Source organism: Eucalyptus grandis, chromosome 7 (assembly GCF_016545825.1).
Source record: "Eucalyptus grandis isolate ANBG69807.140 chromosome 7, ASM1654582v1, whole genome shotgun sequence".
Lineage (NCBI taxonomy): Eukaryota > Viridiplantae > Streptophyta > Magnoliopsida > Myrtales > Myrtaceae > Eucalyptus > Eucalyptus grandis.
This window is the reverse complement of record NC_052618.1, coordinates 50,745,621-50,765,923: the sequence shown is the minus strand read 5'-3', so window position 1 is coordinate 50,765,923 and position 20,303 is coordinate 50,745,621. Positions and strand designations below refer to the sequence as shown.

The 20,303-nt window shown below is 39.9% G+C and overlaps 4 protein-coding genes, 1 long non-coding RNA gene and 1 pseudogene across 6 annotated transcripts; 3 read left to right on the top strand and 3 right to left on the bottom strand.

Annotated features, from left to right (window-relative positions):
* Positions 1–1,905, top strand: LOC104454030 (glutathione transferase GST 23). Its single transcript, XM_010068732.3, has 3 exons — positions 1–631; positions 725–1,029; positions 1,362–1,905. Exons 1-3 carry the CDS (start codon positions 592–594, stop codon positions 1,719–1,721), a joined length of 705 nt encoding a protein of 234 aa, XP_010067034.2. The 5' UTR covers positions 1–591; the 3' UTR covers positions 1,722–1,905.
* Positions 1,906–2,179: 274 nt separating this feature from the next.
* Positions 2,180–3,205, top strand: LOC104454029 (probable glutathione S-transferase). Its single transcript, XM_010068731.3, has 2 exons — positions 2,180–2,632; positions 2,807–3,205. Exons 1-2 carry the CDS (start codon positions 2,243–2,245, stop codon positions 3,164–3,166), a joined length of 750 nt encoding a protein of 249 aa, XP_010067033.3. The 5' UTR covers positions 2,180–2,242; the 3' UTR covers positions 3,167–3,205.
* Positions 3,206–6,148: 2,943 nt separating this feature from the next.
* LOC104455772 lies at positions 6,149–7,129 on the top strand (annotated as a pseudogene).
* Positions 7,130–7,567: 438 nt separating this feature from the next.
* On the bottom strand, positions 7,568–10,396 carry LOC120295261. The gene is made up of 2 exons (XR_005552620.1): positions 10,257–10,396; positions 7,568–7,824 (listed from the first exon to the last, which is right to left on the bottom strand). It is a non-coding gene; the product is annotated as an uncharacterized LOC120295261 (long non-coding RNA).
* Positions 10,397–12,750: 2,354 nt separating this feature from the next.
* Positions 12,751–15,184, bottom strand: LOC104454027 (protein-S-isoprenylcysteine O-methyltransferase A). Of its 2 annotated transcripts, none has more exons than XM_010068730.3 (3): positions 14,968–15,184; positions 14,051–14,129; positions 12,751–13,930 (listed from the first exon to the last, which is right to left on the bottom strand). In XM_010068730.3, the coding sequence occupies exons 2-3, from the start codon at positions 14,127–14,129 to the stop codon at positions 13,344–13,346; spliced, it is 666 nt and encodes a 221-aa protein (XP_010067032.1). In that variant the 5' UTR covers positions 14,968–15,184; the 3' UTR covers positions 12,751–13,343. The 2 variants fall into 2 exon arrangements, with proteins under 2 accessions (XP_010067032.1, XP_010067031.1); XM_010068729.3 differs by having other exon boundaries at positions 14,973–15,163.
* A 1,802-nt stretch (positions 15,185–16,986) lies between these two features.
* Positions 16,987–19,936, bottom strand: LOC104454026 (troponin I). Its single transcript, XM_010068728.3, has 2 exons — positions 19,435–19,936; positions 16,987–17,483 (listed from the first exon to the last, which is right to left on the bottom strand). The coding sequence occupies exons 1-2, from the start codon at positions 19,855–19,857 to the stop codon at positions 17,313–17,315; spliced, it is 594 nt and encodes a 197-aa protein (XP_010067030.2). The 5' UTR covers positions 19,858–19,936; the 3' UTR covers positions 16,987–17,312.
* Positions 19,937–20,303: the final 367 nt, after the last annotated feature.

Genomic DNA, 20,303 nt, shown 5'->3' with positions numbered 1-20,303 from the left:
AGCATGAAGCAGGAGAGTCTAGATCACAAAGGGTCGAAACCCCTTCTCTTTCTTCCCACCTGAGACGTGAAGCACGTCAACCTCGAATTGAGAGGAATCAGAAATGACGACGTTCCAGAGAAAGGACGTTCGTCTGGTTTTTGCTGGCGTGGCGGCATCGTCTTTTTGCAACGTGTGTCACATTAGAACGGAAAATTTAACAGTGGGTCTTTTTATTCTGCGAGTAATAAAGTGAGCCATTTGAGAAGTGGGGTGATCTTTTTCACGACGGTGAAAGCTTGTGGATTTTCTTGTTGGAATTCGGCCTTGGGTCATCCGCCCAAGTGAATGAGTACAGAATGGGTTTTCAAGTTCATAAAGTATGATCCGGTCTCTGCAACACTTCACGATAAAACTCAAAAGTCACTCTGATCTAACATCGGGGCAACCGGAATGACAGTCATGAGAAAACAAAGCTAGCGGAAATGCCATGTCGGGTGCACCTATCAGAGTCGGAGCCAACGAACGCCAGCTTCTCCATGATGAATATATTTTAAGATCGATGTCTGTTCCGTCCGGCTGGGGGTATGTCAAGACATCCATGTGGTTCCCATGCAGGCATTGAGGAAAGAAAGAATCTTGGCAAGACCAGGTAAGACGTCGAAATGAGTCAAAGTACAAGACGGCTTGGTTTTGTTAAAAGGAGGTTGAAGTGAATCATATGACCAAACCAACAATATGGCAGAGGAGGTGAAGTTGTTCAAGACATGGTCGAGCCCGTTTCCTTTGAGGGTCGCTTGGGCGCTGCAGCTCAAGGGCATTCAGTACGAATCCGTCCTGGAAGATCTCTCCAACAAAAGCAACCTTCTTCTTCAGTATAACCCGGTCTATAAGAAGGTACCGGTGCTCCTCCACAACGGAAGACCCATCTCAGAGTCCCTCATAATTCTTGAGTACGTCGATGAGACATGGAAGCAATACCCGCTTCTCCCACAGGATCCTTATGCAAGGGCCATGGCGCGATTCTGGGCCAAATTCGGTGATGACAAGGTAATTTACATTCGTTTCTCTTATGCACCACGCATAAGGGTAAACGTTGATCGGAAGAAAGAGTCGTGTCTATTGACTTCATTAGATTATGTGGTTTTAGTCTTTAGAGAAGTCAGAGACAATGCTACAGAGTGTATTCATCAGTGGAGCTTCAAGAATTCTGTTCAAAACCACTTACCAGAATAATGTTATTTGAAACTAAACTGACCTAAATGCGATTTCATGATTCTTCAAGAATTAAAAAAGAAAAAAGAACACCGAAATGGCATATCTCTTTGATAATCTGTCAGTTGTTTTTTTTTTTTTTTTTTTTTGGGGGGAGGATTTTGCAGGTTCTGCCATCAATATATGCTGCTTTTAAAAGTGAAGGCAAAGAGCAAGAAGCAGCTCTTGCAGAGGCAAGTGAGCACCTGCAGAAGCTGGAAGAAGAGCTTAAAGGGAAGAAATTCTTCGGCGGAGACAACATCGGATATCTGGACATCGCACTTGGATGGTTAGCCAATCTAGGGGTCTTTGAGGAAGTATCCAGCCTCAGAGTGCTTGATGTTGAGAGGTTTCCACTTCTATGCGCATGGTTAAAGGAGTTCTCGGATGCTCCAGTAATCAAAGATTGTTGGCCACCCCGTGACATGCTCATCGCCAAGTTCATTGCTCGTCGTCAGGCGCATGACGCAAAATCATCATCGACTTGACCTATTTCTTTTTGTGGGAGGGTGTTAACACTTGTCAATTTTCATCTTCATATTCCAGAATGATATTCTATGCTTACTTATTGATATTTTTAATCAATTTTCCTTTCAACTATGTAGCAAGAAGAACTACATTGGTCGTTATTAAAAGGTTTATGATTAAATTGATATAATTGCTCACATTAGCAAGTATGGACTAAACATTTATTGGTGCACATTTTATTGAGGTCATATGAAAAGTAGGCAAATTTTTATCAGTCCGGTGAAAATTTGTGGGTTTGTGTCTTTTTTTTTTTTTTTGGAATTTGCCTTTTTCGGCTCTGTCAACCCATCCAAGTAAAAGAGTATAAAATGGGTCTGCAAGCTTCTATAGTTCGATCTCTCTGCAACTTAAATTCAAGGTCACATTAATCTAATACGCATTCAGAAAGATAGTCATAAAAAAGCAAAGCTACCAGAGACAGGACAAAAGGAGAATCCTCGCAAGACCAGGTAAGACAGAATAAGCATCTGTTCTGTCAAAAATGACTAAGTACAAGAAGGCTTGTTTTATTAAAGGGTCTCTTCAAAGGTTGAGGGAATCATATGATCAAAGCAACGATATGGCAGAGGAGGTGAAACTGTTCAAGACACTGTCGAGCCCATTTGCTTTGAGGGTCGATTGGGCACTGCGGCTCAAGGGCATTCAATACGAATCTGTCCTGGAAGATCTCTCCGAAAAAAGCGACCTCCTTCTTCAGTATAACCCGGTTTATAAGAAGGTACCAGTGCTTCTCCACAACGGACGATCAATTTCAGAGTCCCTGATAATTCTCGAGTACATCGAGGAGACATGGAAGCAAGACCCGCTCCTCCCACAGGATCCTTACGCAAGGGCCAGGGCGCGATTCTGGGCCAAATTTGGTGACGACAAGGTAATTGACATGTGCTGTTTAGCATTCGTTTCTCTTAAGTAAGTTAGAGACTAGGTTAGAAATAGTATTGATTATATGAGCATCGAAAATTCTTTTGGATAAAACTCATCAAAATAATGTATATTCGGAACTCAACTGACCTAAATTGTGATTACATGTTGGCTTGTGGGGCAGGTTCTACCATCATTATGGACTGCTTTCATAAGTGAAGGCAAAGAGCAAGAAGCAGCTCTTGCAGAGGCAAGTGAGAACCTGCAGAAGCTGGAAGGAGAGCTTAATGGGAAGAAATTCTTTGGCGGAGACAACATTGGATATCTAGACATAGCACTTGGATGGTTGGCCAATCTAATTACTGTCTTTGAGGAGATATCTAGCCTCAAACTGGTGGATGGTGAGAGGTTTCCACTTCTACTTGCATGGATGGAGTTCTCAGATGTTCCATTGATCAAAGATTGTTGGCCACCCCATGACAAGCTCATTCCCAGGTTCATTGCTCGTCGTCAAGTGTATCGCATGAAATCATCATCAACTTGACCAATTTTCTTTTGTTGGAGGGTGTTAAGAGTCACGTTGCTGTCAAATTTCATCTTCATTTTCGAGAATGATATGCTGTGCTTGCTTGATGATTTTTTGAATCAGTTTTCCCTTCAACTATGAAATAGTTCGGAGATGATACGCAAAGTAGTTTGCCCTTAGTGTATGCTGGAGACAAATCTGGTTCCAATTCAGTGAACAAAGGAACATTTGCTGGCTTGGAGAGGAAACGATCTAACAGTTCAAAGTGTAATTCTCAAAGCCGCTGGAACATGGCTACCGGCTACTTGTTTATCCTGAGCTGTCATATATACAAACACATAATATAGTGTACTGACAAAAAGTAAAATGGCATCACATTAAGCTTTCCAAGAAGTGATGACTTTCGACCAAAACAAAAAAAAGAGAAAAGGAAAGAAGAAGTGACGACGATAACTTGAAAATCGAAATGATGCCTCAAAAGTGAATTATGGAACTTGATTTAGTGATTAGTAGGTTGAACATGATAACCTTGCCACATTGTTCATAATTCCTCCGACTAAGAAAACCAAGACAAAACATGCAAATTTTGTAGAGTGAACTGACATCATTGAACAGCAACTAAATCTTGAAAGAGAAGATTTAATTCTGAAACTCAGAAAGTACCACTCCACCATTCCACCATCGAAGGGTGGAAAGGTCAACTATTCGGAGAAATCATTTTGATAAGTCTATACAGAGCATGTCGGAAATGCAGCACAACCATAACAAAAGAGAGAACTATGGGCAAGCACTGTAAGCCTCATGCAGCATGTTGTCAAGTCTGCAGAAAAATTTTCAGAACAAAGATGCTCAGCAAACATGATTTCACTTACTGTAAAATTATGCTTTACAACCGATAAATAGTCCAATTTGTAGCCGGAGGGCTCGCAGATTTCATCAAACAAAACAGAAGCCTCAATATTGTCCGATCCAATCCAAAATTCACAAATGTAGAACTCACTCTCCTCCCGAAACCTTGAGATGCTACACAGAGACCTCCACCGGACAATATTAAATGAATCTAAGATGCTACACTCTCCTCCCGAAACCTTGAGATGTAGAACTCACTTCACAAATGTCGCACCCCGAATCCATCAAGAACAGGGGAATGACACGGTCATTCTTCCTCCCAACGACACAGCCTCAAACACAACCAATAATATCAGAGTTTTTATAATCCATCAAAAGAATATTTACAATTTTAACTCAACTAAAGTCAACAAATGTCATTTCAAACATATATACAACTCTCTCAAACCATACCAAAAGCCAATTCCCAAAATTCCCTATCGCAAGTGCTCTAGTACTATTGGATGCGAGGAGCTTGAAAAGATTTAAAAGGAATGGGTTAGCAACCTATAGTACATCTACTCTAAGCAGATCTAGTAATCACTATACATTTTTACGCGAAACTTATATAAATCAAATCCATAATAATAACACATGCACGAGGTCAAAGATGTGTTTTATCTTTTCAACAAAGCTTTACACAATTCAAAAATACTCACTATTATTAAATATTGTATTTAGTAAACAGACACTACCAAAAGTGGGTTATATCTATCCACAAAACTTTAAACTTGAGGACTCTTTCAATTCATAATCACAAATTAAATATCAACAGTCAAGTCCATTAATTAATCTCAAATCACAAATCAGCAGTCCATTCTATTGATCAATTTCAAATCACACATCAATAATCAATTTCATAATACTCAAATTCCAACTTAAGGCTTTAGATGTAACTCCCATGAGACTCACGTCATTATATAACACTTAGTCCATAACTAGTTTGTGCCATAATGGGTTTCACAATCCAAACATAAAGCCTTCCACAATCAATTCTTTACACAAAATCAATCTAGAATCCGTACCATAAATTGGTTTAACAAATCAAAACATATCATCTTTCACAAGTTAGTTCATCAAAATTCTCTTTCAAATCTTTTTGGAATATATCTTTTAAATCAAATTCACAGAGTAGTAAGCACAATCTTTCTAGAAATGTTTATCAAACCATGTCTCTCGAATCACTGTTATTTTTACAAAACCAAAAAGGGGATCAGCACTGCTCATCCAGTAATGACCCTCGATTCCATTTGAAAACCTGACCATTATGATTGCTTTGAGCTATTGGGAAAGGGAATGGAGCGGCCAACGTTTCGCTGCAAAAAAATCTTTGTACTCCCTTTTTTCCCCATTTTTTTCGGTCAGCCAGCTTCCCAAAAAAAAAAAAAAAAAAAAAAACCGGACTTTTCAAACGATCCACATGGAGCATAAAAATCATCACATTGAAGGGTGAAGAAGATAAGTCTAGATCACAAGGGCCGAAACCCTGCCTCTCTTTTCTCCTGAAATGCGAAGCGAATGAGTCATAATCCAGATGAATTGGAAACGATGAGGTGTGGATTTTGCTGAATCGTCCGTATTGTCTTTTTGCTTTTACTGATGTGCCTTTTTTTAACACATTAGCCTCGTTAGCCACGTCAAAGGTCACATTAGTTTACATGGACTGAAAAATCAATGGTGAATATTTTTGTCCCTCGACTAAAAGTTTACGAATACTTCGGCTCATTCGATAAGCCGTGGAATTTTATCACTCAGCTGAAAATTTGTGGATTTTTTTTTTTTTTTTTGGGTGGAATACGGCCTTTTTCGTCTCTATCAATTCATGCAAGTAATGAGTACAAAACGGGTCTTCAAGTTCAAAAATTATGATCTTTCTGCAACATTTCTCGATAAACTCAAGATCACATTAATCTAATGTCAGGGCATCCGGAAAGATGGTGCTAGGCATGCATTTGGTCCCCATGCAGACAATCAGGATATAAAGAGAATCGCCGCAAGCCCAGGTAAGACCAAGAATAAGCTTCTGTCAAAGATGAGTCAAGTGTAAGAAGGCTTGTTTTTTTGAAGGGTCACTTCCAAGGTTGAAGTGGATCATTTGATCAGATCAGCCATATGGCAGAGGAGGTGAAACTGTTCAGGACATGGTCGAGCCCTTATGCCTTGAGGGTCGTTTGGGCACTGCAGCTCAAGGGCATTCAATACGAATCTGTCCTGGAAGATGTCTCCGAGAAAAGCGACCTTGTTCGTCGGTATAATCCGGTTTATAAGAAGGTGCCGGTGCTTCTCCACAATGGAAGACCGATCTCAGAGTCCCTGATAATTCTCGAGTACATCGACGAGACATGGAAGCAACACCCGCTTCTCCCACGGGATCCTTACGCAAGGACCATGGCGCGATTCTGGGCCAAATTCGGCGACGACAAGGTAATTGATCAGACGTTGTTTAGCGTTTGTTTCTCTCATGCACCATGCACATGGACATATGTTCATCGCAAGAAAGAGTTGTCCATTGACTTCATTAGATTATGTGGTTATAGAGATGTCAGAGACAATATTACACACAGTATCCATCATATGAGCTTGAAAAGTCTATTAGAAACTACTCAGTGAAATAATGCATATTCGAAACTAAACTGACCCAAATTCTTATCACATGTTTCTTTAAGATTTGAATGGAAACAGAGCACCCAATGGCGTATCTATTTGATAATCCGTTTGTTGTTTTGCAGGTTATGCAATCAACATGGACTGCTTTTTTAAGTGAAGGCAAAGAGCAAGAGGCAGCTCTTGCAGAGGCCAGTGAGCACCTGCAAAAGCTGGAAGAAGTACTTAGAGGGAAAAAAATTCTTCAGCGGAGACAACATCGGATATCTGGACATCGCACTTGGATGGCTGGCCAATCTAATTAGGGTCTTTGAGGAGATATGCAGCCTCAAAGTGGTCGATTATGAGAGGTTTCCACTGTTATGTGCATGGTTAAAGGAGTTCTCAGATACTCCAGCAATCAAAGATTGTTGGCCACCCCATGACAAGCTCATCCCCAAGTTTATTGCACTTCGTCAACTGCATCACACGAAATCGTCATCGACTTGACCTATTTTCTTTTGTTGAAGGGTGTTAAGACTCCTGCTGCAGTCAATTTTCATCTTCATAATCCAGAACGATAAGCTGTGCTTGCTTACTGATCTTTTAAATCAGTTTCCCTTTAACTGTGAAAGAGTTTGCTATCCTGGATGTTATGTTTCTGTAAATATAATAGTTTTACCTGAGGGCATACTAGAAACAATATTGGTTTGAATTCAGTGAACAGTGGAATAATTGCTCGTTTAGGGCAAGAAACAGTTGAACGTTCAACGTGTATCTTACGAAGCCACTAGCACATGGCTACTGGCTTATTGTTCATCCTGAGCTGTCATGTATAAACATACAGAATAGCGTGCTGACTAAATAGTGTAAAATGGCATCACACTGAACTTTCTGAGAGGTGACGGGTGACGACAGTAGCTTGAAAATTGAAATAACACTTCAACAGAGCAAATTATGGAACTTGATTTAGTGATCCATAGGTCCAACACGATAACCTTGACACATAGTTCTGTAGGAATAAGCAAGAAAACCAAGAGAAAACTGAACTTTTCATGCTGATAAAAGTTTGTGGGCTTTACCTGTATTTCGGCCTTTCTCCGCTCTGTCTATCCATCCAAGCATATGAGTACAAAATGGGTCTTCAAGTTCATCAATTATGCTCTCTCTGCAGCATTTCTTGATAGACTCGAGGTAACCTTGATCTTATATCAAGGCATCCAGAAAGATGATCATAAGAAAACAAAGCTAGTGGAAATCGCATGTCAGGTACACCTATCAGAATTGGAACAAGCGAGTTGATTCGAATGCCGGATTCTCCCATCATAAATGTATCAAAGATTAACGTCTGTTTTGTCCGGCTGGGGTAGATGGAGACATCCATGTGATTCCCATGCAGACAACCAGGAAAAAAAAAAAAAGAATCTTCGCAAGGCCAGGTAAGACGAAGAATAAGATAACTTGAAGTACAAGAAGGCTTGTTTGTTGAAGGGTCCCTTGAAAGGCTGAAGTGAAACATATGATCAAACCAATCGCTTTGAGGATCGTTTAGGCACTGCATCTCAAGGGCATTCACTAAGACTCCGTCCTAGAAGATCTCTCCGACAAAAGCGACCTTCTTCTACAGAATAACCTCGTTCATAAGAAGGTACTGGTGCTTTTCCGCAAAGACCGCTAGTTTTTGCCGAGGTGTCCATGCCGTCCTTTTCCTTTAATCGACGTGCCTTTGTCACACGCTAGGGCCATTAGTTATCACACCCCGAAACTATTAAGAATAGGGATGACACGGCCGTCTTTCCACTCGAAAAACACAACTTCAAACCGTATCCAATGTCTACTTCCAAAGGTCGCCATTGATAGCACTCTCACTCTACTAGTGGCTAACCAAAGAACTTTTAAAAGGTTATGAAAATGGAGGGTAAGCAACAATAAGCTCAATGAATAGTACATATCTCTTCTAAGTTATTATGCATATATACACACACACACACACACACAAGTATAGAGCACTACCAAAAACTCATAATCCAACTCATTAAATATACATTAGCAAATCAAGTACAAGTCGTTCAACAAGTCAGAAATATACATTTAAATCCATCATCACGATTCAAATATCAATTGTCAATTCCATTGATTAATGTCTATCAATAACTACATCAATGGTTCATCCATCGACCAATCTTTTGTTTAATACCAACCATAGTCACTACACAATGCTCGATGATCAAGTAATCAAAATTCCACATTGACAAAGTCTCTACCTACAAAGTAGCTGGATCAGCCCAAAAGGATGTCCTAAACCAGTACGCATACCCCTTGACCCCTCACCTGGATCAGCCCAAAAGGATGTCCTAAACCGGTATGCATACCCCTTAACCCCTCACCAAGTTCACAGTCATATTAAGCATAAACAACCATCATCCAATACCAAAATCCAATCCATGAATCAATCCCATAAACCAAGTAAATAACTTTTCACAACATAGTCATCCGCCAATTCTCAATCATTTCTCAAATCATTTATAAACATTTTCATAAACCAGTTGCAAAATAATTGCATATATGTAAACTGTCATGACACATTTCATAATATGTTTCTCAAACCGTTCTCATATAACCAAGAGGTAGTGAATACTCGATCCCGCTTTGTGCAACAAAAATTCTCTTTTCTTGACTACATAACGCAACGCTCGGTAAGTGCTTGTACCTCTTGCTCGTCTAATCGAGTAGTTTTGGATTTATGGGTTGAAATTTGGAATTATATGAGATTTGAGCTACGAAGCCTGATTTTTTAGTCATCGTATATATACAAAAATGATAGTTTAGAGTGCTATGGAGCCGTAGGATTTTATGAAACTTGATTTGAGCTTACAGTTTGCCCAAAACAAAATTTTGAAATTTCCCACGCTTAATAAACAGTGCGCATCCAGTAACTTTGGGCCGTATTTTGTAATTTATACTATATATAATCCGTAGCATTTTCAGAACATGAGTTTTACAAATTCAAAGAAAATATAATATCACTTATCTCATCGCCTATGACCAACCAATAAACATTACTCATATGAGTAAACTCATAGTCCTAACAAATAAACAAGAAACAATGCTAAAATTGAATAACACACCACTTCAACTACGAAACAACTATATTGCACTAAAATTTAACAAAACAACTCCTATGCACCAACAAATCACGTACCTAAAGCGATTATTTAAGTCATTTGCAACGCAAATCTGGAGCACAAAATTTGGTCACACCATAACTTTCTCCACCACCCCATTCTAAACTTACTTATAGTCAATAGAAAGTCATTTCAACGTACTACTAGAATCCTAACTTGATCCTCCAAAAATCAAGCCGAAAACCCACGAAATACGGCCTCAAATTTGCTGGATGCGCACAATTCATTACACGCGGGAAACTTTGAAATTTTGTTTCGGCAAACCGTAAGTTCAAATCAAGTTCTATAAAATACTATGGTTCCACAACACCCTAAATTATCATTTTCATATATATACGTAGCTCAACGATTCAAAAATTGGACTTCATGGCTCGAATCCCACATAATTTCAAATTTCAAGCCCCAAATCCGAAACTACTTCGATTGAACGAACGAAAGGTGCAAGCGCTTACCGGGTATTACGTTACATAGTCAAGTCAACTTGGCGAGGCATATACAGCGTGCACCCACCAAACCCCCTTCCTCTTCTTCTTCCTCCTCCTTCTTCTTCTTTTTCTTTCTCTCTCTCTCTCTCTCTTCTTTTCTCTCTTTCTCCCTATCTGCTTCGGGCTCTTTTAAAAGAGCTGAGCACCCACTTTATCTCTTTTCCTCCTCTTTTTGACTTTTCAACCTTTTATTTCATTTTTCTTCCCTTTTTTTTAAAACAAAAGTGGGCCTCATTTGGGGTGAGCAGGTTGGATCCTAAATTCAGGAACCACCTACTAAAGACTAGTTCCAAAAAATTAAAATTGAGAAACGCTCGTTGATTTTATGAATCCACTCGGAAACTAAACCGCCGAACTTGTACGATTCCTAGTGGTTCCATAAAATCGGTCCTACTAAGCTTCACATGTTAGCACTATAATATATAATAAAAAATTACATAACACAATCATCTCACCAAAGACACTCTCGGGTAAAGCTAATAAATCAACAATATTAATATATTAGAAAGTGTGTGAGTAAGAGAGCACACTCGCCATACTTCTTATAAGTGGGCAAAAGCAAACAGTTATGTAATATAAAAACTAGTAAGTAGCTTATGGATTTAGGATTTTTCATTTTTTATATTAAAAATTAAATAATATTATATATCATATTGGTCTAGTCTGAATGGGTGGTTCCACACCCCAAATGGGGAACCGGATCGGTACCTATTAGTTCCAATTTATTAGAACTAAGAACTAGACTAGTTCCTTTAAGGAACCATCGGTTTTTGGGTGGTCCAATCCGGTTCCAGACAATCTGGACAATTCTGGTTCCTTTACATCCCCTAGGTCTGACCACTCCTTTGAAAAGTCAAATATTACATTAGCCACGCCACATGCCACATTAGCCTGCATGGACGGAACATTCAGCGGGTATTTTTGTCCCTCGAATGAAAGTTCATGGGTATATATTTTGGGTAATTTGAAAAGTGGTGGAATTTTTATCACCCTGGTGAAAAATTTGTGGGTCTTCTTTGAAATTTGGCCTCTTTCGCCTCTGTCAATCCATCCGAGTACTCGAGTACAAATGGGTATTCAAGTTCATAAATTATGATCTCTCTGCAACATTTCTCGATAAACGCAAGGTTACATTAATCTTAATATCAAGGAATCCTGGAAGACAGTCGTATAAGGACAAAAGCAAGACGTCCATGTGGTTTCCGTGCAGACAATCCGGACAAGAGGAGAATCTTTGCACGACCAGGTAGGACGAAGAATAAGCATCTGTCCAAGATGACTCGAGTACAAGAAGGCTTGCTGTGTAACAGTGTCCCTGAAGGTTGATGCGAATCCTATGATCTATAGAGGAAGTGAAACTATTCGAGACATGGTCAAGCGCATTTGCTTTGAGGGTCGTTTGGGCGTTGCAGCTCAAGGGCATTAAGTACGAATCCGTCCTGGAAGATATCTCCAATAAAAGTGACTTTCTTCTTCGGTATAACCCAGTTTATAAGAATGTACTGGTGCTTCTCCACAACGGAAGACCGATCTCAAAGTCTGATAATTCTCGAGTACCTCGACGAGACATGGAAGCAACACCCGCTTCTCCCGCAAGATCCTTACGCAAGGGCCATGGCGTGATTTTAAGCCAGATTTGGCGATGACAAGGGAATTGATCATGTGCCATACAGCATTTAACAGAAGTCCAAGACGATGCTACACATATAATTTGATCATATAAGGTTCGAGAAGTCTATTCGAAACTAGTCACCAAAATAGTGTACACTAGAAACTAAACTGACGTAAAGTTTGATGACATGTTTGCTTAAGATTTGGATGCAGACGTAACATCCCTTTCTTACTCTTCTTTGAGGAGATATGCAGCTTCAAAGTGGTTGATGGGGAGAGGTTCCCACTTCTAAATGCATGGTTAGAGGAGTTCCCAGATGCTCCAGTAATCAAAGATTGTTGGCCACCCCACGACAAGCTCATCCACAAGTATTTTGCTCTTCGTCAAGTATACCACGAAAAATCGTTATCTACATGACCGATTTTCTTTTGGTAGAGGGTGTTTAGACTTGTGTTATTGTCAATTTTCATCTTCATAATCCAGAATGATATGCTGCGCTTACCTATGGATCTGGTGAATCAAGTTTGCCCTTCAACTATGATAAAGTTTGCTAGCCTAGATAATTGTATCCATACAGAGTAGTGTGCCCTGAGTGCATGCCAGAGACAAAAGTTTAAATTCAATGAACAATGGAATGTTTGCTACTTTAGGCCAGGAAACAAATCAAACAGTTCAACGTGTAATTCACAAAGCCACTAGCACATGCCTATTGGCTAGTTGTTCATCCTGAGCCGTGTCCTATATATAAACACCCAGAATAGCGTGCTAACAAACAGTGTAAAATGGCATCACATTAATCTTCCAAATGAATGACAACAACAGCTGGAAACTTGAAATAACACCTTGACAGCAAATTTTAGAACCCGATTAAGTGATTAGTAGGTCAAACATGATACTCTTGCCACAGAGTCGCGACTTCCACCAGATAAGCAAGAAAACCAAGAGAAAACCAAAAAAACAACTTCGCAATATTGTCGAGTCAACTAACATCATTGGACAGAAACAAAATCTTGAACAGAAGATTCAATTTTGGAACTTGGAACATGTACTCTCCACCATCCTACCTTCGGGCAGGGGTTGAAAAGGTCAGTCGTGCAGAAAAACCATTTTGATAAGTCAACACAAAGCATGTTGTACATGCACCACAACCATAACATAGGAGAACTAAGGACAAGCATGATAAGCCTTTGTGTAGCAATTTGTCAAGTCTGCACAAAAATTCCCGATATATACATGCAGAACGAAGATGATTTCATAATTTGTAAAATTGTGCTTCACAACTGATAAATATCCAATCTGTAGTTGGAGCGCTCAAAGAGTTTCATCTCACAAATAGAAGCCTCAACATTGTCCAATCCAATCCAAGCAGCTGTATAGGGCCATCAGACAATATTGACTGAATTTAGGATGCGACTCTTTCCTGAGACGTTGAGATGTAGAATTCAATTCACAAATGGGACCCCTGAAGGGACAGTTTGGGCATATTCCTCATACTCTCGCCCGAAGAATTGTCTTAGGAAATATTCTTCGTATGGTATCCTTGTCGAGAAGAAGTGCCAAACGACTACTGCAAACACAATTGTTGACACGGGATTGCACAGCATTATCTGACTCCCGACTGACCAGATGAAAAATCCACAATATCCAGGATGACGAATAAACCGATAGATTCCGTGAGTTATCAGCTTGTGATGATCCTCATGATAGATTTTGATCAAATGCGTGAATGCCCGCCCAGCAGTTATAATTGCTATCTTCCTAATGATTTCCCCAACTACAATCATGGCTAAGCCGAAATTGCTGATCCACCAGCATTCTTTCAAAGCCGGAAATAAAGAAATTTCAAGAAGATACTCCACCAGCGAAAAGAACATTGCAAGAAGATAATTTCGGCTGATCAGGAGAGATTTAAGAGTTACATTCGATCTTCCATGAAAGGCAACTGCAAGGACATACTCAGACCCATGAAAGAAGATGATCGACAAGAGCAATTGGGACAACTGTCTGCAAGCTGTGTAACCAAGTATATCTGCCATTATTTGATCAAACAGGGCGTGTCAAGTTACTGTCTTGAATGTAGTCCTCCGAGACCCAGAGGATTCAGCTATCAAATTGTAGGTTTAGGAAACTCTGCAGGATAACTTCACACCTGAAAGTGACGCCAGGCTGAACCTTGAAACTGAAAAACAACATCCAAGATCCTCTGCCAGACATTTCAACAATGACATCTAAAAGGAGATGAGAAAAACAAGCATTAGGTTATAAATAATCTGATTCTGGCATCTAAACATCCAAAAAACCCTGTCCTTTCTTTACTCGGATATCAACAAAACCCAAGTGCTTTTGAAAGAGTTGCTTGGCATTCAGAGACACACTGCTTGCACACAAACATTTACGATGCAATAGATCACCTGATACCTCCACTTTAGTTAGTGATCGGATCCATCTAGCAATTCGAATTTTTAAAACTAGCATTATGTCCCTGAAATTTTTTTCTAGATTACGCCACTTAACATGGAAAGATACAAGCTCCCTTACAACAGGTACATAACATGGGCTAGCTCATAGAAAAAACTGCGAAAGTTATCTCCCTCAGTAGACAAAACGTAACCTTAACATGGATCCATACTTTTCACCACGTACTAAGCAGGCGATGAAAACTGTAATTAGCGACACCGCAATCGAAACTAGGATGAAAAATGTCCTACAACATGGCGGAGCTTAGCTTAGCTCTAATTTTCAAAACAGCAAGCCACGGCAACGCCTAAAGACGACCCGGCGATTTCAACCTCTTCAATCTAAAACATACACTAAAGTTTAGCGATTCAGAGCGATGCATCTAGAACCAGACGAGATCAAAAGCACGGCCAGGCAGATTCTCAGTCGAATTCAACAGCAACCGGCGGGTAATAACTGCGCGAATCAAGTTCGTCTCGAACAGTTTGATAAAGATTAGCATCGAATGATCATAGCCCCCACCGGAAGGGCAATCAAGCCATACCCAAAAGAGAAACGACGGCACGAATCGAGCAATAACAAAGCAAAATCAGAGCGAAGGGTCCGCACCTCACCAGCGAAAGCGAGGAACTTGACATGATCAGGGCTCGGGAACGCCCCAAAAGGAGCGAACTGCAACGCGACTCGAAGAAATCTCCCACGGCTCGAAGAAGAACAAAGGGGATTTAGGCAAGAAAGGCTGATAGAGGTCGGGAGCTGCAATGGAAGAGTAGGATTTGAGACTGCGAATAGAAGGTGGAGCAGGTTGGGGGGCTTTAGAAGTTGCCACCGGAAGGACCGGTAGCAGGTTAAAACGTTCTCAATACTCCAGAGTAAAGTGCAGTATGGTCAGTTGAATTTCTTTATTATTTTCTCTTCTTCTTTTTCTTTTTCTTTTTTTTTTTTGAATTTTGGTTCTGTAATTTTAGAAAAAGTGGTCATGCGACAGATTTTCCTACCTTCTGACTGAAGAACAAAAGGCACAAATGATTCTTTCAAACCACATAATTGAATCATGGAATGACTTAAACGAATAGGAAAAGGATCATCACTTGTCTTCTAATAGCTAAAAAAATGTGATATTTGTTGCTTTTTTACAACACGAAGATGACACTCAAAATCAATGTCGCAAGGCCAAAAGGCAATAACGATGCATCAATGGATAGATAAAGACATTAGAATCGAGAATGTAAAGGTCTATTTAGTAATGTTTATGTTACGGAAAATAATTTTTTTCTATTTCTATTCTCCAAAATAATTTTTAAGTAAAAGAACACGTTTGGTGACTGCATAAAATTTTTATTCTCGAAATGAAGAGAAAAAAAAAGGAGAATGCATTTGATACGATCTATAATTTTTTTTTGTGACGTAGATTTCTTTTAATCTTTTACTAATTTTTAATATTTCTTTCTTTTTTTCCTCTTCTTATTCTTCCATGCTATTAACCAGGCAGGGGATGACGGCAACAAACAGTGACAGTAGGCAGTGGTGATGGCGATGGGGCGATGGCAACGGGTAGTGGCGATGGCGGGGGGCAACGGCGATGGAGGGTGATGAGCGGCAAGGAAGAAGAAAAGAAAAAATAACTTACTTTTAGAAATTGTTCTCGAAAATAAGAAGTTATTTTTCTTACTTCTTGTTTCTCTTTCAAATTTATTTCTAACCACTTTTTTTTTAAAATTCTGGTGAATAGAAAAATTAGTTAACGTTATCAAACGAGTTTCTATTCTTTTTTTTTTTTAAAAAATAAAATAATAGAAATTAGGATAAAAGAAAAAAAAAACATTACGAAATGGAGCCTAAGAGACTAATGAGTGTGGAGAGAGAGAGGGAGAGGTATATTAAGAAATTGATGTAGGATTAAGATGTGATTTATGATTAATTGAAACAGATAATGATTTACTAACTTCAATGTTTTTTATGTTTCGTGTAGAATCGGTAGTTCTAAGATAAGAACCAAGATCCTTATGTTTTTCATGCTTTGTGTGGAATCAATAGTTCTAAGATGAGAACCAAGATCTTACTTGATGTCCACGTCGTGAACCAAGAATTAAATTGAATTCCAAGGTGATTTGACAGATTGGCACGGTGCTAAAAGTGACCTAAATGTACTCACCGCGGTCAATCGAAAAGTGACTTAAATGTACTCACCGCGGTCAATCGAGTTTCGTTGCAATTGTTCTTTGGCTTTTACCCATTTGGAGGGCTTCAAGTGCAACTCTATCGATGCAATGCATTGTTTCATTTCCATAATTTGGTCCATGTCTGGTGGTGCCCGATCGTTGAGTTCACTTTCAGCAAATCAAAAATGATTAATTCCTCCGTGCAGTTATTAATTCTTTGATACCCAAAAATACATATTCCTTCAAAACGTTATGCTAATCTAGAAAATTATTTTCAAACTAGCCAAACCCATTGTTTCTTCGGTTGAATATAGTCTAATCCATAGTAGATATTCTTTCACTGAAATTCAACCATCCAAGATTCTCGAGGCCACCGACTCCGCCACGAAAAGAATTGATGATTTTTCGTTCCCGGAGTTCATGCCATGCAAAGTGTTCTCAATTTCTCTCCATTTTACATGTTTTGTGAGACAACACATTGAACGTAACATTCTCAGAATATGTATTGAAGCACAGACCCAAAAGATTTCATGATGAAGGATAATATATGAGCAGGATGAGGAATGATGATATGCAGATTGCACCAACTCCAAAACTTGTCGACTAACTCAGCCAGAAAAAGTTTCTAAACTTAAAAGGGAACACAAGACTTGGCTAAAACCTCAGCTAACCCTTGAAACTAAAATGCTCCCAACTAAAGAGACTGTCTATATGAATGAGCAGGTTATTTTGATTCAACATCACAGTATGTCTACCATGAAGTAGTAGCAGACCTATGCAGAGGGATTTGATTCAGAGGGTGGTTGTATCAACTATAGCTTCCAGTACTTTCTTCTCTAATTCAGCTTCATCAACCCACACAGAGCTTTTCCGGCGCAACAGCTCACGGGCCTCTTTTTTCTTATCTTCCCTCGATTTCTCTTTCATCCTCCAGTTCTCGAGTTTCTCGGTCCTTTCTTTCATCTGTATTCAAGTCATTTCGAAACGGACATCATGATCTAAGTTTCTACCAAAAGGGAAAAAACAAGGAAGAAAGGAAAGAGATTTGATTCTTACGAAAAAAAAAAAAAACAAGCACATTATTAACTGCACTACAACTTCACAAGCAACAGAAAGATCGTGTGGGAGAAAGAGCTCAACCATGGCAAAACTTCTTGAGAAGTACAAAAAGAAGAAGCACTGTCATGTCCTAAACTAAACTACCATAACTGAGAAGCTACTTTGATGAACGTTTTAGTATAATAGGTTTTTTGTTTCCACAGTTCACTAATGCATAGTCTAATGTGGTGAATGAAGTGTCATGACACAGTTCAAACAAAAAAACATACCCTTGTTACCCAACACTACGGCTTGTTACCCGACACTACGGTCAACTGCAAGTTCAGCAACATTTCTTAAAGCCTCATTCATGTACCTTATGACCATGTTATCACTGTCCCAAGAAATACTCATGTTGTCATTGTCATTTCTCCTTGCCATGATGGTGGGATTGGCCCCACACAGCTCTGAACTAATACTAGGATAAGATCCAAAGTAATACATGCTAAACAGGAATCTGTTGAAAAAACACAATGAGCTTGATGTCCGATGCATGTTGGTACTTGCAACAAGAGAACATAATGCGCTTGAAGGAAGGAAGCTGCCTTCTTCAATCATACAAAGGTTGCCAATCAAAGATTGGACTTTGGATTAAATGTCTGAAGAATCTAATGTCCCCTACTAGAGCAGAAGATTGGTATTTTTTTTTTCCCTATTTCTATAACTAAAACAAATGCACTAGCAGAAAAGGTTTTGCAGCAACTTATGAACAAAATTTAATCTGGGAATTAAACAGTCAAGAAGAGCACTCCCTATTTTAGGTTGAACTCTTATGTGTCAAGCCGTTTGTGTGAGCTCAAGAGTCAGAAATTCTATCTAGTCTGACCTGTAAGATACTGAAAGAAGCAACGGGGTAAGGTGCCAACATTCACTGTGCCAACAAACTCACAGAACATAAGAATCAAAGCCCCAACTCATCATTGCATAAAAAAAATTATGCCTAGGGGGATAGAACTGCATTTCCCTATTCATAATATGCCTTTTCCGGTAAGCTATTGACAGGAGCCTTTGCCTTCATAACTTAAAAGCTTTGCCTGCCCGGCCAAAATGTTTATGGAGACATAAGACTTCCTAAAAAGGCAGGGTGACTGCAACTTCTCAGCTTTGCTTATGCGTTTAGCTCCAAAAGGTTATTTTAATACTTCAAAAGCAAAGGAACATTTGAATCACTTTAAAATCTAAATATTTCTACATTAGAGAAAGAGGATTGATAAGCTAAATCAAGACAGCCCGCTCAAATTATAGACTGCCGGCGACTGATAATAATCCATGGTCTGTAAATGCCACTGACTAGGAAGAAAAGAAGACAAAGCCTTTATTAGCACTACTGTCTTTGCACTTCTTTGCTTGTTACAAAAAGTTAATCTTGTTTTTCCACTTACATTGACACCTAGTTTTCTTGAAAATCTGTTCATCCAAGTACTGGGCTTTGGTCAAATGTTAGCAGTTCATACTCTCCAAGAGCCACTATACAGTATATTCCGAAAAATCATTCAATTCCTCCTATCACATGTTTTTCTTCTGAGTCCCCGCTTCTAGCAAGTTTTGAATCCTTTCTCTCCAAGATCACAAAAACATATATGAAACTAGTCGACAAAAGATCAGTTTCTGAGCTAGTAATCACAACAAGGATATCATTTTCTCCATTTTCCATTGCCAAGTGGCAGAGAGCACTTTCCCGCATTCAGCATTTGCAAATCACACACCATGCTATACATGATGTACTCAGTCGAGCACCTCGATGAACAAAGCATCAAGCTAAACAGTTTCATAAGCCATGCAACCTATAGAGAACCGAGAGAGAGAGAGGACTCACGAGCATCTGCCGAAACTCTTCCTCGGCGACCATCCTCTCCTCGGCCCTGACCTTCGCCTCGGCGGCCTTCACCTTGTTCCGCTCCTCCCTCGCAACCCTAATCGCCTCCCTCTTGGCCTCGTCCTTCCGCTGCTGCTCCAGCCTCATCAGCTCCACCTCCCTGATGTACTCCTTCCTCAGCTCCTTCACCTGCTTCGCGTACTCCCTCCTCAGCCCCACCAGTTTCGCCTCGGCCTCCTTCGGATCCTTCGGCGTCTCCCAGCTCCCGACGTACGGGCTCGGGGACAGGAACTCGTGGTCCTGCGGCGGTTGCCGGTGGCGAGTGGCGGCGGCGGCGGCGGGGGCCGTGGAGGAGCAGAAGCGGCGGAGGGAATCGACGGAGGCGGCGGCGGCCGCGCGGTGGACGGCGCGCCGTGTGGCCATCAGATCGAAGAACGAGCGAGAGGAGAGAGATCGACAAAGGATGGATTTGAGAAAGTGGAGTTGAAATTTGGCTGAATTCTGAATGTGGGGGTTTTGTGGGGGTTTTTCCTGGGGAATTTTTTTTTTTTTTTTTCTATTTTCCCTTTTTGGACCTAATTTTAGAGAAAAAAATAGTTTGAAGAGCAATAATGTAATTATGTGAGTAAATTATAAGAGAAAAAATGGTTCCCTTGCTTCTTCCCTTTTGGGTAGGAAAGCGGAACAAGAATATAGAAATGCAGTCTAATGCATTGATTAGCTTACAAAATGTTCTCGCGGAAATTATCGAGCAATCGGAGATGCAAATTACAAGTAGCTTTATCAAAAGAAATGAATCCATGATCTTCAGCTTAGCTTCTAGCCGACTTCTTCCGATCTTATCGAGATAGTTTGTCTTCCGTTGGATA